Raw genomic sequence first — 17,889 nt, 5'->3', positions numbered from 1 at the left:
AAATAAAATAATATATATATATATATTAAATTAAAAAATGGACAAAAATCTCTTACCTAAACTAATAAATCAAACCTGCAATCCTGCAACTTGGATTGTGATATCAAAATAACCTTATAAAAAATATTATAAGCTTGATTTTAGAGTTCTCATAATTTGAAAAATCAATTAAAGGCAGGATTTTAGGGATTAATTGAAGGAATCAATTCGATCTTGCAAAATTATTTGGTATTTAGGATTGAAAAGTTAAATTAAGGGATTGATTTTCTAATTACTTGGTTAAATTGAACTTAATTAAAATAAATTATGAATTAATTGGACAAAATTGAATCAAATGAACAGAAAAAATTAGGACTAACACAAAAATTAGATAACCAATTGGTCCTTAAAAGTTTCCCTCTTTTTCATTGTAGTCCCTTGCTTTTGGATTTTTTAATTTTATTATTGTTTTAAATCTTGGATTTTCTTTTAATTTAGTCTTTTAATTGATTTTTCCAATTTAACCGCTTTTAATTTAGTTATTGATTTCCAAATTCCTATATTTTTAATCAAATTTTCCATAAATCATATTTTTCTTCTTGTTCTTGATTAAATCAGTTTAAATCCCTAGACTTAACTATTTGTTATAAATTCATCATTAATTTCTAAAATTATACAATTTTGATCGATTTAACTTCTAGTTTTGATTTTCCTCTTCAAATAAGTACCTAATTAACTTTTAATTCGGCATTATGTTTCAAATTCAACATTGATTCATTATGTTTTGTGCTTTTAGGAAATTAAGTTCATATTATTCTATTTCTCTTCCAATAAGTTGCAATCCATGCCATTTTTTATGATTTTTATAATTATTTTTAATTTAATTTGACACATGAATGATACAGATGAAAAAAATAAAAATAAAATGATTAAAATTTACTAAAATGGCACACTTTTTTGGATTTTCTTTTTTTATTTGAAATATGTAAAAATATTAAGTAAAAAATTGACTGATGACAAGGGAGGATTAAAGAATAATAAAGATGAAGAGGTGCTTTTAAGTGGAAAGACGTTAAACATGAACCACCAATGCTGGAACCGCACCCAATAGCTATCTCACGTGCCCATCCTTTACCAAAACCTTTAATTTCACGTGCCCCAACACTAAGGGTTCCACACTCTACAGCCCAATTAAACCAGCGCGTGTAGCGCGTCTTTTCAGTTTCTCCCCAACCCCGAAAAACCTGAATAAAAACTCTCATCTCCCTCCCATTTATATCAATCGCGCATTTCGCTCTCCAAACCCTAACCCTAAAGACAAAAATCCTAATCGGATCATAATCTCTTATAATCTCCATGAATAACCAAGACAATAACCTCTACGAAACGGCCTCGCAGCCAGACACAGCAACAGACGCCTACACCTTCCTTGAATTCAACACACAAGGCGAATCCGATTTTGACTACCCGGAATTCCGCTCTCCGGTGGCCTGGCCCACTCCTTCTGATTCTCTTGGTGCCACCTCCTCCGCCGTAGACCCTACCTCATCCGACCACCGTACCGCCGCTTCCACCCCCGATCTCCACTCTGATTCTCCTGCTGCGTCTCCTGTCGCGTCAAAATCTGCAGTGCGTGGCGGTGGAGCGAATAGCGGGACCCAGGGGGTGGTGGAGGGGTTAGTGGCGAGCATAGGAGGGTTGAATTTTGAAGAGACAGGAGATGATGACGGGTATGAGTTTGGGAAAGGGGATTTTACAGAGCACGCTTGCAGGTACTGCGGGGTTTCGAATCCTGCGTGTGTTGTGAGGTGTAATGTGCCGTCATGTAGGAAGTGGTTCTGTAATTCAAGAGGGAATACATCTGGTTCGCATATTGTTAATCATCTGGTGAGTATTGTTTGTTCGTTGCCTTTGCTTGATTTTTGTGTGGGGTTTTTTATTGTTATCCATGGGACTGAAAGTGGAGTGGCTACTGACTACACTGTAGCTTATAGAAATTGAATTGTTTGGAGACTCGTTGATCTGAATTCAGGGGATTTTAAAAATGAAAACGTGAGATCTTAGGTAAATGAAACTTAAAATTTGGCTCCATTTAGCTTGTGCCTTCTTCTTTTTTTTTTGAATTAGCGTAATTTGTTTTGGATGTTTGTTTGTTTTTGAGGGGGGGGGGATTGGCCAAGTAGGGAAGTGTTAAGTCTCATTGGGTTTTGCTTTTTTTGGATTTAATTGAAATTGAAGTGATTTGTTTGTAATACTACATGATTTTGAGATCTTAAAGAGTTCATTATATGTAAATATCTAAGAATGGAAATGCAAGATGTTACGAGTGAAGGGTTTCAGGTTGCTTTGGGTTTTACTTACGAGGGATATGGTAATTAGGTAATCTCACTTGCCATTTAGACTTGAAAAATGTGTGAATTGTTGATGGTATAGCAGAAAAATGTTATTGCATCAGGCATCTGCAGCTGAATGTTCATTACCTGGAATCATGCATAGAGATTTAGACTTAACTGAAATTAATTTAGAAGAAGTCTTGAGGAAACTATTAATATGACATTGATTTTAGTTTGCAGTTCATAATGAACTTTGCAAATATCCTAAATCATTTCAGTGCTGTACTTCAGAATGTATTTGTCACCTGATGCCCCCCATGCACTGCATTTTCATAGTCTGCAAAACTTAATGAAAGCAGCTGATTTTGACATTCTCTATTTTACCTGTTGGCTTCTTGGTTAATTTTGTGTGCAATAATTTTTCACATTGCTTTTGAATTGAGTTTTATTCTGTTGAATCTCCTTTTAGGTTCGAGCAAAGCATAAAGAAGTCTGTCTCCATAAAGACAGCCCTCTTGGAGAAACAATACTTGAGTGCTACAACTGTGGTTGCCGAAATGTGTTTCTTCTTGGATTTATATCGGCCAAGACAGAGAGTGTTGTTGTCCTCCTCTGCAGGGAGCCGTGCTTGAATGTTAATGCACTGAAGGACATGAACTGGGACCTGAGCCAGTGGTGCCCCCTTATTGATGATAGGTGTTTTCTACAATGGCTTGTGAAGGTTGGTAGTTGTCCTTTAATCTGTAAAGAGTTCTATTATTTCTAGAACTTAATTACATGTTGCATTTTGTAGATCCCATCCGAACAGGAGCAGTTGAGGGCTCGCCAAATTAGTGCTCAACAAATAAATAAAGTAGAAGAACTTTGGAAAACTAATCCTGATGCCTCCCTTGAAGATCTTGAGAAGCCTGGTGTTGATGATGAGCCACAGCCTGTGGCATTGAAGTATGAAGATGCATATCAGGTGCCTCGTTTAGTGATAGTTTTTAAAATTAGGTTTGATATATAACTTGGGTGAGCCAGGAATTATAACAATTTCATTATGGCTCTTAGCTAATGAGTTGACAGTTTTCTTTTCTTGCAGTACCAAAATGTATTTGCTCCACTTATTAAGCTTGAAGCTGACTATGATAAAGTATGCAATATTTTTTCTTTTTCTTGTTTTGATTTTGTTGTTCTCATGATAAAATCTCTCAGGAACACTTAAAAAAGATTGGGCAGCTTCTTATAATGCTATCTTATTGTAGATGATGAAAGAGTCTCAAAGCAAGGATAATGTCACTATTCGATGGGATATTGGCCTTAACAAGAAGCGTGTTGCATATTTTGTATTTCCAAAGGTGCCTTGCTCTTTTGCTTTTGTTCTCTTATTTCTCAAACTTTCTCCCTTGTGTCTCAAGCTTCTTTTGAAACATGGGGCTTAGTTTAACTTATTAGTGTCCAGCTGGTCTAGAAACATGGGTCTTAGCTTGGCTGACACCATCTTCTCTTTTCCTGTTTTCCATGTGCTGCTTGATTTCTGTTTTCTGCATGCTTCTGTCTGTATTTTCATTTCATTGGACTGGTGGTGTTATAGGAGGACAATGAGTTGCGTCTTGTACCTGGTGATGAGTTACGACTGCGCTATTCTGGAGATGCTGCTCATCCAGCATGGCAATCAGTTGGGCATGTGGTATGCAACTCTTTTCTGATATCAATGCTTGAAATTCTACTCACTTTCAATTTAATCCATTATTAATAGGCCATTTACATCTCTCTCATAGGAATACAACGTATTACCAAATGCTTCTAATGTTGATATTAAGTTTCTTCTCTACTATTTCAGATCAAGCTAACTGCACAAGAGGAGGTTGCACTTGAGCTTCGTGCTAGTCAGGTGCCTCTGATACTAACATGCTTGATTTCTCACTTCTGGTTTTCTGTAAGTTAAGCTGACATTAATGCTAAGTGCTATTATTTGTATCCAGGGAGTTCCTGTTGATGTGAACCATGGTTTTAGTGTTGATTTTGTTTGGAAGAGCACGAGCTTTGATCGGATGCAGGGAGCAATGAAGACTTTTGCAGTGGATGAAACCAGTGTCAGTGGGTAGGTTGGCTGATTCATTTTTGTTTGTGTTTTTTATGTATCGTGAACACACCAGACAATGAGAACTGACTACGAGTCATGCTCTGCTTTATCTCAAATTTATTGATATGTCTATCTGAAATAGGGCTGAGTAGCCTTGCTAGGAAATTCACTATCTTATACAAAATTATGTTATGATTAATGGGCAGTTATCATTTGCTTGTAGCGAGTTGCTATTTTGTATCTGTAGGCTAATATTGAGCTAGTATATATCATCGTTTTCCTTGTTGCTGTCAATGTAGAGTTCGTGTGTCGAATACGGGTTGCCATTTTTGAATTTCTATATAATGCTAGTTTCCTTCTTCAGGTATATATATCACCACTTGTTGGGCCATGAGGTTGAGAATCAAACAGTTCGTAATGCATTGCCTCGCCGTTTTGGGGCACCTGGTCTTCCAGAGCTGAATGCATCCCAAGTATGATGTCTCAATTACCCATTCAATTTCCATATTTAAACTAGTTCATCTTGTCTCATACTAGGATTTTCCTGTTCAGGCTACTAATGATTCTTGAGATGATCCCTTTACTTGAAAATCTGTGGTTTCATGTTGTTATGACAAGAAGTGCATTAGTTTCCTGAATGCTCAAAACATACGATAACGCGCCCGGGGAAGTCCCATGGATTATTGAATGTATATTGATTTCTGTCCTGAGACCCCATTTGACATTGTTTTAGTTTTATGTTGCTTCTTATTTCTGTTAGCTTGTAAAGGGTATTTTTCCTTTACTCTCTATCTGCACTGAAGTTGTCTTTATCTGTGATAAGAACAAATAAGGGTTGTCGCCAGGAGCAGTATCATATTCGATAATCAGATGCACGTCCTTGTTTTTCCATTGAATTGTTGCGGACAAATGAATGACTTCCCTGCTATTTACATGCGAGATAATTCCGTGGCATGAACTTTCTGTTGTAACATTTTGAATTTAGTGTAGCTTAGATATTTCCAGAGATATTTGTGTGTCCATAAAGAATGCAAATTGCTGTCATCACTTGTATTAACTTGCGATTTTTCTCTGTTTAGTTTTGCTTATTACCATTTTCTTGACATTCAATTGTTTTAATGGAATGTCTTTTTTAATTGTGCAATGCTGCAAATGATCCTTACCTTTCTCCACTTGATAGGTTCTTGCTGTGAAGAATGTCCTCCAAAAGCCCATTAGTTTGATTCAAGGTCCACCTGGCACAGGAAAAACAGTCACTTCTGCAGCCATTGTATATCACATGGCCAAACAGGGCCAAGGGCAGGTAGTTTATTGAAAATGCTTTCTATCAGTCTCATTTAGATACCTGACTGTATGTCTTAAGGATCCCCCCCACTCTTCCTTTAGGTTTTGGTGTGTGCCCCAAGTAATGTGGCTGTAGATCAGCTAGCTGAGAAGATAAGTGCCACTGGCTTAAAGGTAAGAAAGCAAAGCCCTGCCTATTGTTTTACTAATTTCATATTATTTTCCCCTGGCAATTTGTTGTTATGTTGTGTGGTCTCTTCAAGAGTCAAAGTATGTCATTTAAGCTCACATTAGTTGAGCCTAAATTTGAAAATTCAGAGTAAAAAAAGTTCTGTTAGAATGGACAAGAAGATTTGCCAAGAAAGAGAATAAACCATCCTCTATGTTGAAAGTGCAGATACTTAGACCAAAATAGAAGGGCTTTCCCATCTTGGCCAATAATAGTTAACGGTCCTCTTCTAGATTCCTTTAGTGACAAGCGATGCTCAGAAAATTATCCTATCCCACCAAAGCTGCTTTGAGAGGAAGTGACCGTTTAATATCTAATCCAACATACAACAACATAGCACCTTAAAAAATATTTTGCACTTTGTGCCCTCCCGAACTGAATAATTGGGTCAGCAAATCCCCTCTCTATTCAATAACATCTACCCCAACAAATAGTTGCACAGTAAGAAATAGTGTCCTCATAATTTGCTTATGACCTATTGGACGAAACTTGCTAGTGAAAAATTATACACTTTGGTGACTGGGCTGAAATGTGTAAAGTTCCTAACTTTAGGAGAGCTATTTTTTAGGAATCAACATCAAGAAAGTAGAATCCATTCTTCCTTCTCCGCTGATGATATCTTTTTAGTTGTACCCACTAGAAAAAGTTATAGTGATGCTTTCAGACCAGGTGCCATGTCCTTGGTCATCTCCAAACCTTTGAGAGCATGTTTAGGAGTGTGGTTTCGGTTGTTTTTCAAACTGTTTTTCACCTAGAAATATATTAAAATAATATTTTTTTAGTTTTTAAAAATTATTTTTAATATCAGCGCATCAAAATAATCTAAAAACATAAAAAAATATTAAATAAAAAAATTCAATTTTTTTCAAAAGTGCTTTTAAAACTCAAAAACAAACAGGGCCTAATCTCACTTCCTCTTTGACAATGTGCTGTCTGATACATGTTTTCTGATTAACCCATTTGGAAATATTCTTTAGGGTTCTGCATTTCTCTCTCCCTCTGTTTCTCCCTTCTTCTTTTTTTACCATCATTTTTCACAAATGATCCTGGAAAGGTGGTGTGGCTTTTATACTACCGGCCCTTTTTTATTTTTATTTTATCTCTATTTGTGTGGATAATTCCATGGCGAATTATATCCTTGAAGTTCTCTCTTTTTGCTATTCCCTGATGGTTGTCTTGTTGAAGGCTCAAATTAAATTTTGGAAAAAGAAAACCAGTCCTTAGAAATATATGCTGGTATTTTCTTATGATATAGTAACACTAAACAATGTATGGGTTACTATATGTTATAATGACTGTCTGGGTGCTTAAATTAAATCTTTTTGTAATACCAATCATTTAAATTAACAAGTAAATGTATTTGAGTTTTTGTTTTTGTGGATTGTATTTCCTCAAACAAGGTGGTTAGGCTATGTGCAAAATCAAGGGAAGCTGTTAGTTCTCCTGTTGAGCATCTCACCCTTCACTATCAGGTTTTGTCTATTAGTGGCACCTTGCTTTTTTGTTTTTCATTTGTGCACTTCTCATATTTATGCTTTCCTGGTATATATTCTCATTACTAGTGACTGTTACAGGTCAGGCATCTGGACACTTCAGAGAAAAGTGAACTTCACAAGTTGCAACAATTGAAAGATGAACAAGGTGGCCTTTTCTTAATTATTTGAAATGAAATTAATTGTTAATTAGCTGTTGCAAATAAGATGTTCATTTGAGGGTTGATCAGCTTAGTTTCTGGATAGACTTGCACACGCCCACACATCCATATACATTAAAATAAGGGATTACATGTCTTTGGACCTTGCTAATTTGTCACTCAATCTTTAGAAATTTATTTTTCTTACTTATCATAGAAGTAATTATATTTGGCTTCTGGATTTGAACCCATTGCTACTAGAATATGAAATAGGAATTCACTGACAACATGATTTATTTTGTATCTGTTGTAGATTTGACTTTATTCTGGTTGGATGTACAAATCTTTATATACAGTTCTATGGTGGGCCTCTGGGGCTTGTTCTAATATTGTACTCTTTCTTTCTTTCTTTTGCCTGTTGTCTGTTCCTTTTATCATCAGGGGAACTGTCCAGCAGTGATGAGAAAAAATACAAAGCACTGAAACGAGCGACTGAAAGGGAAATTTCTCAAAGCGCTGATGTCATCTGTTGCACTTGTGGTGGTGCTGGAGATCCTCGGTTGGCAAATTTTAGGTTTCGCCAGGTAGAAATGTGCCTTATTTGCCTTTTGTTGCTGGACTTGCAGAAGCTTACACTCTTAACCTTGTTTTAGGTACTTATTGATGAGTCAACTCAAGCGACAGAACCAGAGTGTCTTATTCCTTTGGTACTTGGGGCGAAGCAGGTACTTGATATTATTTTGATTTACTTGCCTGTTTTACTATCACATGCTTCAGTTTCTAATGAGAAGTTATCTGGTAGGTTGTATTTGTTGGTGACCATTGCCAGCTTGGTCCTGTCATTATGTGCAAGAAAGCTGCTCGTGCTGGGTTAGCCCAGTCTCTCTTTGAACGCCTTGTTTTACTTGGTGTGAAACCAATTAGATTGCAGGTAATAATGTTGTCTAACAGTTCTCTCTCCAAGTGTGGTCTGCGCATGTACATTTGGTGATCACATTTATCCTGGTTAGAGAAAGTGAATTGGCCCTGAGGAACTGGGCATTATCTATTGTAAATTTTCCTGTATGATGTGTAGGAGTTTTGGAGTATATGTTTATGTGATACGCCTAATAGCTTGTTTGGAACCAAATGTGTTTTGACTACAATTCATAAACTATCACGATTTTTATGTCTGGACTAAAATACTAAACCACATAATTGAATTCAATTATACTGTTTTGAATAGTTGTGGAAGTGAATTGAATTGAATTGGTTTGTTTTTGGGTTCCAAAAATTTCAGTCTAGAAGTGAGTGGTTTGTTTTTGGGTTGCCAAGATCATTCCCTCCTTGCCCATAGCTGTTTCTTAAGCAAGAGTATACTCTGTACTTCCCAAAATGCTTCCTCCTACTGCCTAGCCTCCACCTCTAATCATTTTCATGCTTTCATTTACTGTAGCTATATTACGGTTAAGTTTGCAAAGTTGAAAGTCGAGATAAGGTTCTGTTGGTAAAGGAAGAATCAGAGTAAAACAGTACCTTTATTTGTGTATGTATGAAAGCCTTATTCATATTTAACTTGATAGTCTTGCTTTTCCACTTCTTAGGCAATTTCTTGAGCGAAAAAACCATTGCTTTTGTTGAAGAATAGAAAGTGTTGGTAAAGAGAAGTTGTAGGGTTTTCGAGAAAAAAGAAAGGGCCAGTTTTGGAATAGTATTTTTGATTTGGAATTACAGTAGCAAATCAGAGGGCTCCCTCTAATTTGTTTTTTTCCATTTCTTATGATTTGAATTCCATCAATACCTTCAAAAGGGGTTCCTAACACAAGAATTGATTTAACCCTTGGAATTGAATTCAATTCCAAGGTTCCAAACAGCATGTAAAGACGTCTAGAGAGATTACTGTCTTCATAAAAAAAAAAAAAACATCATTGATGTTTGTTATTTGCTTTCACTAACAGATTTTTGGCTTAACTCAAGTTACTGCATTTATGCCAGTTTTTATGCTCCAAATTTTGGTGCAATTGATAATTTCTTTAGTCAAGAAATCTTAGCTGATGAATGCTCATTTTTGTCATCGATGAGGATGTTATCAAGAAATGCTAATTATGTTGTCTTTTATTGTTCAGTTTTCCCAAGATCCTTTTAGGTTCAATGAATTTCACATATTGTGTATCAAGGCAGATGTAATTTTGTTCATAAAATTCAGCTAGGCTGGTACTTATGTTTTCTGCTCTCAAATTTCAGGTTCAATATCGCATGCACCCGTGTCTTTCTGAATTTCCATCTAACAACTTTTATGAAGGCACTCTACAAAATGGAGTGACTGTCAATGAGAGACAATCGTCAGGCATTGATTTTCCTTGGCCTGTGCCTAATCGTCCTATGTTCTTCTATGTCCAGGTATGTTATTTGCCTAGTGGTTATATTACATTACAATCACTTTAAACAAAAAGAATAATTACTTAGATTCTGCATTTATTCTTATTTTCTCTCTTTGTTGGGCTGATAATGAGTGTGGGAATTGTGTAATCTTCCACCAAGAAGTAACTATGACAATATATATGTTTTAATATGCTTATAAATTGTTAGCTTAAAGAATTTTCCGCCAAATGCTTTTAATGCACCACAATAATGGGTCTCATTTGTTTATATGATGTTATATTTTTCCAAGGATGTGTGTTGTAACTAGATAGCTGTTCTTTAGATGGGACAAGAAGAGATAAGTGCCAGCGGGACATCCTATCTAAATCGTACGGAGGCTGCAAATGTTGAAAAAATTGTAACTACGTTTTTGAGGAGCGGTGTAGTCCCGAGCCAGGTTCTTTTTTTCTCAACTTATTTTCATAACTGCAGTTCTTTTTTACAACACATTATTTTGATCATCCATAACACTTTACAGATTGGAGTGATAACACCTTATGAGGGGCAGAGAGCATATATTGTGAACTATATGTCAAGAAATGGTGCCCTCAGACAGCAACTATACAAGGAAATTGAGGTCATAAATGGTTTCTATACTCTGGGTCTGGATGTTGTTCAATCTTAACTTGCAATTGCTACATAGTTTATGTTTTTTGCAGGTTGCAAGCGTTGATTCATTTCAAGGAAGAGAAAAAGATTACATTATTTTGTCCTGTGTTAGGAGCAATGAACATCAGGTTGGTTCTCTACACCCTCCCCCCAATTCTATAGATCACAAAAAATTATGTGGTTAATTTAAATGAGGAAGCTGAATATTCAGAGTATGAGCTTTATCTTGCACTCGTGTTCTATTTTTATAAGTTTGGGTTGTGGTCATTTATTTATTGCTCTATATTTATTATGTTTGCTTTATCATATTATCAATAATACAGTCCTCATTTCTGTATGTCGACATGCATGTTGACATCTTGTCAGTGATGGAGACCATTGTCAAACCCTTTGTTGGTAATCACATGAATAAAAAAGGCGATGTCTGGTCATATGGCTCTCAAATTGTGGTCTTAGAAGGGAGAATTTTGGTCTGGCCCTATTATTCAACATTTTAACATTTGCATTGTGGTCACCTTGTAGTCGCTGTTTCCTCTTGCCTCTCACGTGTATGTTAGAATTAAGGATCTTGGTTTTGACAGTGCTGTGAAAGCACTTGTCTGATATGTCTGATACTTAATATATGTGAGTGATTGTCAGAAGAACTTGCTTGATGGATACTTGAATTTCATATTTCAGCTATTGGAAATATTTCTGTTATGTTGAGAATTGCCAAGTCATTATACTAGAAAATGTTTTCTTGAAATTCATTTCAATTTTATCACGTGGACGGAATTTGGTGCAGTTTTATGACTTCGCGTGTTCTTATGTGGTTCACCATAAAAGCTGTATCTGGTGGTAGATAAAAACAATTGTCATTTATGATCACGTGTCGGTGCTTGACTGCTGTCTCTTTTTCTAGGGCATTGGATTTCTTAATGATCCTCGGAGGCTGAATGTTGCTCTAACTCGTGCTCGATATGGTATTGTCATCCTGGGAAACCCTAAAGTTCTAAGCAAGCAGCCTTTGTGGAATAGCTTACTAACTCACTACAAGGTATGTCTTCTTACCTGGTGTTATGCTTTCTAGGAATTCTCATTTGCTTTGCTTGGTGGAATTTGCTAATGTTAGCATTAGTATTTTGCTGAGATTGATTGGGAAATTTCAGTTTCACGTATCTGTGTGACATGCTAATAGTAGTTCTTTTTTCTGAAACTTCTTTTTTGTTTTGAATATTTCACCAGGAACACGAGTGTTTGGTTGAAGGACCTTTGAATAACTTAAAGCAGAGTATGGTTCAATTTCAAAAGCCCAAAAAGGTATGGGGTTCAATTTTAGGCAAGGGCAGCATCACTGACTAAGGATAAATTTATCCAAGTTTCTATTTTTGTGTTATCTTAGTTTGTCCAGCATATCATGAAGTACTTGTCAGGAATGAATACAAACTGATTGTGTTTGGCTATGTTTTCTCACAGATTTATAACGATAGGAGACTGTTTTTTGGTGGTGGACCTGGAATTGTCCCAAATGATAGTTTTGGGTCTGTTGCCTCAGCTAGCTCAAATGCTGATAGAAGAAACTCCCGTGCCAGGGGTATGCTACATTTCACCTGTCTTGCTACAAATTATAAATTTTTTACTTGGTGATGGCATTTCTATAGTCCCACAAGTCCCCAAGTGTGTGCATATTCAAAAGTAGAATAAGACTAAAGCACTCATTATGCAGTTAAGTTCCTCTGCTTAGATACTATGTTGTACTTATGTTAACTTGTCAGATTTTGTGTTTTCCCAAATATAGGTTCTTATTTGTCACCAGGCCCACCCAATGGTGCCCATAAGCCTGGTGTTGCTGGGTTTCCAATGCCTCGGGTCCCCATTCCACCATTTCATGATGGTCCACCTTCTCAACCATATGCTATTCCTACTCGTGGAGCTGTGCATGGGCCCATCGGAGCTGTTCCTCAAGTCCCTCCACCTGGAAGTCGAGGTTTTAGTGCTGGGCGTGGCAATGCTGGTGCACCTATTGGAAGTCATCTCTCTCACCAGCAAGGCATTGGGAATATTGGATCATTCAACTTTCCTGCCCTAGAGAATCCAAATAGCCAGCCATCTGTGGGTGGTCCCCTATCTCAGCCTGGATATGTTAATAATGTAAGCTATGGTTTCTTGACAATTTGCTTGACCTATTTGATTTGCATTTGCTATTATAGTATTATTGTGTCATTAATGTGTCTTTTGCATATATAGATTCCAGTTCAAGGGTCGAGCCAAACCTTTCGTGATGGATTTTCCATGGGTGGTATGTCCCAGGTATATTCCCTGCTATGCATGCTTAAAGATTACATTCCATGTCTTGGTTTTACATTTTTTTTTTCTTCCTAATTTGCATTTTAATGGAAATCAATTAGGAGTTCTTGGGCGATGACTTCAAAAGCCAGGGATCACATGTTCCTTACAATGTTGCTGATTTCTCAACTCAGGTATATAAGCCCTGCTATTGTAGAGATCATTTTATATGTCCTGTAGTTTTCTTTTTCCATATATTGTGCAAATGGAAAAGGAATGCATGATTTTGTCCATGTCAGAATTTTCAGTTTTATATTCCAAATGCTAGTCATACTCCAGTCTAGGTTTGCTTTGAAGTTATGCCCTGATAATGGTAGGCACTGCCAAGGCAGCAAATGAGGCAAATTGAGAAGAGTAATTTGTCACTAAACTTCAGTGTTTGAAGTTTTGCTTCAGCTAAATAGGGTTTTTCTTTGTGGTTGTAGTAGATTATGTCACTACTGTTTTGCAAGATTCATTGCAATGCCAAATTCTTTGCAGGCATCTCAAGGTGGATATGCTGTCGATTATGTTACACAAGGGGCACAAGGTGGGTTTCCAGGGAACTTCTTGAATCAGAATTCTCAACCTGGATACTCTCGTTTTGGTTCTGGAAATGATTTAATGTCTCAGGTTTGCTTCTTGACAACATGTTTTTTTTCCTTCCCTGAATCATCAATTGTCTGCTGGTTATCTGATCCTTGATGAACTGTTTATTGCAGGATTACATGGCGCATGGATCACAAGGTCTATTCACTCAGGTTGGCTTTAATGATCCCTCGCAAGATGATGCATCACAAAGCCAGTTTGGCATAGCCAACCCTAACCAGCTTCAATCACAGGTTTTTTCTGATACCTGAAGCACTAAACCATAAAGAAGTTGCAATAGGAAAAATTACTAAAACTGCAAAATGTAGGAAATTTGGCATCATATATGTTTGCATGTTGATGAAATGCTCACAGCTTTGTCAATTTTACCAGTTTTTGTTTGTCGGTATATAAACCAGTGGTCAATTTTATGTGCAGGGCTTGATGAATTCCCTTTACTCTCAGCCCTTTGGCCACTACAACACTCAGCAGCTGAATTTGCAGGCTCCACAACAGCAGCCTCAGCAGGGTCAGGGTATCCAAAACCAGAAAGTCCATTACAATGGTTGAAAAGTGAATGGGGAGGTTTTTTGGCTGTGATGGGTTATGATCTTCGCATTCAGCAACCTGGTTTGTGCTGTCATGTGTGCCTAAATATATCCCCGCCAAAAGGGCAGGAGAGTTTGCCGTGCTTGTGAGGTCAGTTTGGTATGCTTCATAAGCCAGAGAATTCAGTGGGTGATAAGAATAAAAGAGAGTGGGCAATAGCTCTGCAATGGGGTGTATGAGCAAATGTGGCCGCACATCCAAGGCTGAGAAAGAAAGGGTAAAACCCAGGTGTCCGCTTATAAAGTAGTGTGTTTTGAGAAGGTAAAGTTCCGAAGGAGCATTACATGGCATGGTTTGTTGGAAGGGTGTGGACGTGAAGACGAGAGGGGCGCATAATATAATACTTGATCTAAAGGGGAGAGACCTCTATTAATAATTATACAAAAGCAGTTGCCCCTGAAATTTTCTGTACAGCGACGGGAAAGTCACCTAGCCCTTTCCAAGCGCGCAGGATAACACATTCAGCCCTTCCTGACATGTAATTATACTCTGTTGTAAGTAGTTAGACGCTGACGAGATCTCCTATGAACCTTGTACCGTGCAGCCAGGGGGATCTTGCTCTTTGCTGGGATGTTGTTTCAAATGTGGAATTGGCTTTTACGTTAGACTAGCCTTGTTTTGAAGGCTTTGTCCCGTAGTTTTATTGGGACTGCGTGGTCACAGGCTACTTTTGGGAGGCTGATTAATAGTGGCGATGGTTTCAACTTGTAATCTTACATTTCCCGTCCTTGCTATTACTGATGGAATCGAAATTGAAATGATATCTGGATTGATCAGAAGATGCCTTCAATTGTCTAGTAAAAATACTGTATGAGAATGAGGGGGTATAGTAGTGGTAAAAAAGGAATAATAAAATAAAGTCACCACCCGGGTAGGCGGGTTGAGGTTCTCCTAGCTGCCCGCTACTCGGGGGTGGAAAAGGAATAATGTGTTAAAGTCAACGTTATTTAATGGGTTGTGCTTGTTAGTTTTTAAATTTTATACCGAAGGGTGGGAGCCCGCAATGTCTAGACTGAAGGAAGGGATTGTTATTGCGGCGGTTTTTGTTTTTCTTTTCCTTAACTAGTTGTTTTTGTTTTTTTTGCAATGATTTCGTATTATAAATTTTGATTTTATAAAAGTTAAAATATTTTTTAAATTTTATTTTTAATTATTGAGATTGGTTTAATTAAAAATTAAATTTTAAAATTATTTTAATATTTTTTTTTGAGATTATTCTAATTGATTTAGGTTATTTTTATTAATTTTATCTTTTAATATTAGATAAATAAAAAATTAATTTTTTTATAATTTGTTTAAATATATTTTTTTATAAATTTTGACTTGATTTGGCAATATATGATATTGTTTTTATAATTTTTTAAAAAATAATTTTGAATTTTTCTCCCTTAAATTATATCTTTATCAATTATTTTAAATTTATTAAATTATATTAAATTAATCACCATGTAATTTATTTTTTATTAAAAGAATATATAAATTTTAAATTTTTTTCATCTAATTCACCACGAAGATCATATTAATGATAGAGTAATCTATAATAAATAAATCTATTAATTTTTCACATGATTGGCAAGGGGATAATTTCGATGCACAGTGGAGGCTTTGTCAACTATATTGTATGGCTAAAAATCACATCACGAGCCCTTCTAACACAAGAAAACATGATACAAATTGTTTTTTATATTGATGTTTATTCATTTAAGTGCATCTTGTGGGAGACTTTTTGATGCTATTTCGTAACATAGAATAGAATGATGGAAATGAAATTGAAAGTTTTGTTTTCACTGTGTGTACTTGGTTTCCGAAGAATGAAATGAGGATGAGAATGAATAGTGTGAATAAGAGTAAAAATCAAACATGGTTCATTCCTACTAGAGAAAGTGAAAATAAAAATAAAGAATTAGATAAGATTTTGTTTAGAATGGTATATTATTTCAATCCAATTACTTCTATAATTATAGATAATGACATAATATTTTTTCCCAAAAAAAAACTATATATTTTTTGTTGTTGTTGTTGACCCGACCATCACTTTTTTTTCATCACCACCTCCCATGATGGTGGTATTAATTTTAAAAAAATTATTTTTTTTACTATTGTTATCACACCATTTAATTCTCCTCCTCTTCTTTGTAATCATAATTTTTATTTTTTATCATTTATACTACCACCATTATAAATAAATATGTTTTTTAATCTTTATTCATTTTTATTTTTAAATTGAGATATTAAAATTTTAAATTTTATTCAGATTTCTTGTTACTATTCCAAACATTGTATCAAAATTAAAATATCATTTCGGTGATATTTTTGGTTATTGATAACCAGATAATACCTTAATATCAAATATCTATAAAATTGAGATATTTTATAATTTTATAAAAAAAATTTAAATTTTTTTTATTTAACTATATAATAAAAAAATAAGATCGCAAAATAAAATACCAACTTAATACTGAGATGCTGTAAAAAAATAAATCATAAATGAAGATCAAAATATTTACCATCACCACATGTGAATCATTCTTATCTCTTTAAAAACTAAACACACTTAATATCATTAAAAAATCATCACATACTAATTAAAACGGTCTCAAATTTTATTTGAAAAAAAATATCAACTAATGTATTATTTAAAAAAATCAAAATTAAAAAAATAATAATCAAGCCACGCTTAGCACTTGGCCTAGTCAATTTTAAGTTCAATAAGGCAGATGACGCCTCCTCCGCCACATACATCATGAAAAAAATGATGCACTGTATGCATCAACAAACAATGTGTCATTTATTTATCCTCGGAATCTAACGTGACAGCTAAAAAAATAAGATTTTTTTTATTAAAAAACTCATTTTTAATCAATTCTTAGCCCAAAACACTTTAGAGACTTTGTTAAATCAATCTGTAGCCATGAAAAATATTAAAAACCACCCTAAAACCTAAAATACATTCAAAACAAAAAACAATTTCAAGCTTGATTTAATTTTTCAGGTGTTTCAAGGTAAAAGAAAAAAAAAAGCTTATTTAACTTTAACTCTCCTTATCATATGGAATTACTTAACATAAAAAACAAGAATTTTGATAGTTGGATTCCTCACCGGCATACATTTTATCTCTCTACACTAGAATCTAATAACCTCCTTTTCTCTTCCTCAACCAAAAAAAAATTAAAAAATAAGTACAATGAACTTTTGCACTCAAATTGAATTTTGTAAAAGTCTAGGGATCAATAACCTAATAAATAAGAAAAATGAGGGACTCAAATGAATTGTTGATATAAATTTTCAATATATCACCTATGTTACCGGTTTTTTCACTTTAGTCCTATTTTTTTTTTTAACTCAACCCTCTTTTACAAAAAAACACATGCAATTAGACTTTAATTTGGTCTTAAAAAGGCATGATTGTACAAAATAAATAAGGACTAAATTAATTTTTTTTTAAATTAAATTATTATAATCCACAATAAAATATAGAACGGTGAATAATGTTTTTGTAAATACTAAAAACACATGTTTTAGCTTTATGTATAATTACATTCACTTTCCTTTTATATAATTATAAAATTTGAGATATTTGTAAATCATATTTACATTTTAGAAACAAATTAATTTTATGTAAAGTTAAGTGATTGAGGCAATAATCATATTGTTTTATATTTGTCAGAAATGCTAATTTTTTCGGACTCATCTGTACATTTGAAATGACCCAATATAACTGGTCAAATTTCTTTCTAATTCAATTGATATTAAAATATTTTGGATAATTTAGTCAGAAATCTATACAAATTTTAAATTTCACATCTCTTTATTTTGTATTATTGATTGGCTTATCTGAATTTTGTCTAACAAA

The 17,889-nt window shown here is 34.8% G+C and overlaps 1 protein-coding gene across 1 annotated transcript; it reads left to right on the top strand.

The window, feature by feature from the left end:
- The first annotated feature begins 1,191 nt into the window (after positions 1 to 1,191).
- LOC105130970 (regulator of nonsense transcripts 1 homolog) lies at positions 1,192 to 14,815 on the top strand. Its single transcript, XM_011033713.1, has 29 exons — positions 1,192 to 1,866; positions 2,782 to 3,033; positions 3,106 to 3,276; positions 3,397 to 3,447; positions 3,560 to 3,652; positions 3,889 to 3,984; positions 4,138 to 4,188; positions 4,280 to 4,398; positions 4,745 to 4,853; positions 5,561 to 5,683; positions 5,767 to 5,838; positions 7,294 to 7,365; positions 7,468 to 7,534; positions 7,968 to 8,110; positions 8,180 to 8,251; positions 8,329 to 8,457; positions 9,750 to 9,905; positions 10,210 to 10,323; positions 10,405 to 10,503; positions 10,586 to 10,663; positions 11,437 to 11,571; positions 11,760 to 11,834; positions 11,991 to 12,108; positions 12,313 to 12,665; positions 12,762 to 12,824; positions 12,923 to 12,994; positions 13,341 to 13,472; positions 13,562 to 13,681; positions 13,866 to 14,815. Exons 1-29 carry the CDS (start codon positions 1,336 to 1,338, stop codon positions 13,995 to 13,997), a joined length of 3,798 nt encoding a protein of 1,265 aa, XP_011032015.1. The 5' UTR covers positions 1,192 to 1,335; the 3' UTR covers positions 13,998 to 14,815.
- The last annotated feature ends 3,074 nt before the right edge of the window (positions 14,816 to 17,889 follow it).

Source organism: Populus euphratica, unplaced genomic scaffold (genome assembly GCF_000495115.2).
Source record: "Populus euphratica unplaced genomic scaffold, PopEup_1.0 scaffold43.1, whole genome shotgun sequence".
In the NCBI taxonomy this organism is placed as follows: Eukaryota; Viridiplantae; Streptophyta; class Magnoliopsida; order Malpighiales; family Salicaceae; genus Populus; species Populus euphratica.
The sequence above is the reverse complement of the archived record's forward strand: the minus strand, read 5'-3'. Positions and strand labels throughout refer to the sequence as shown.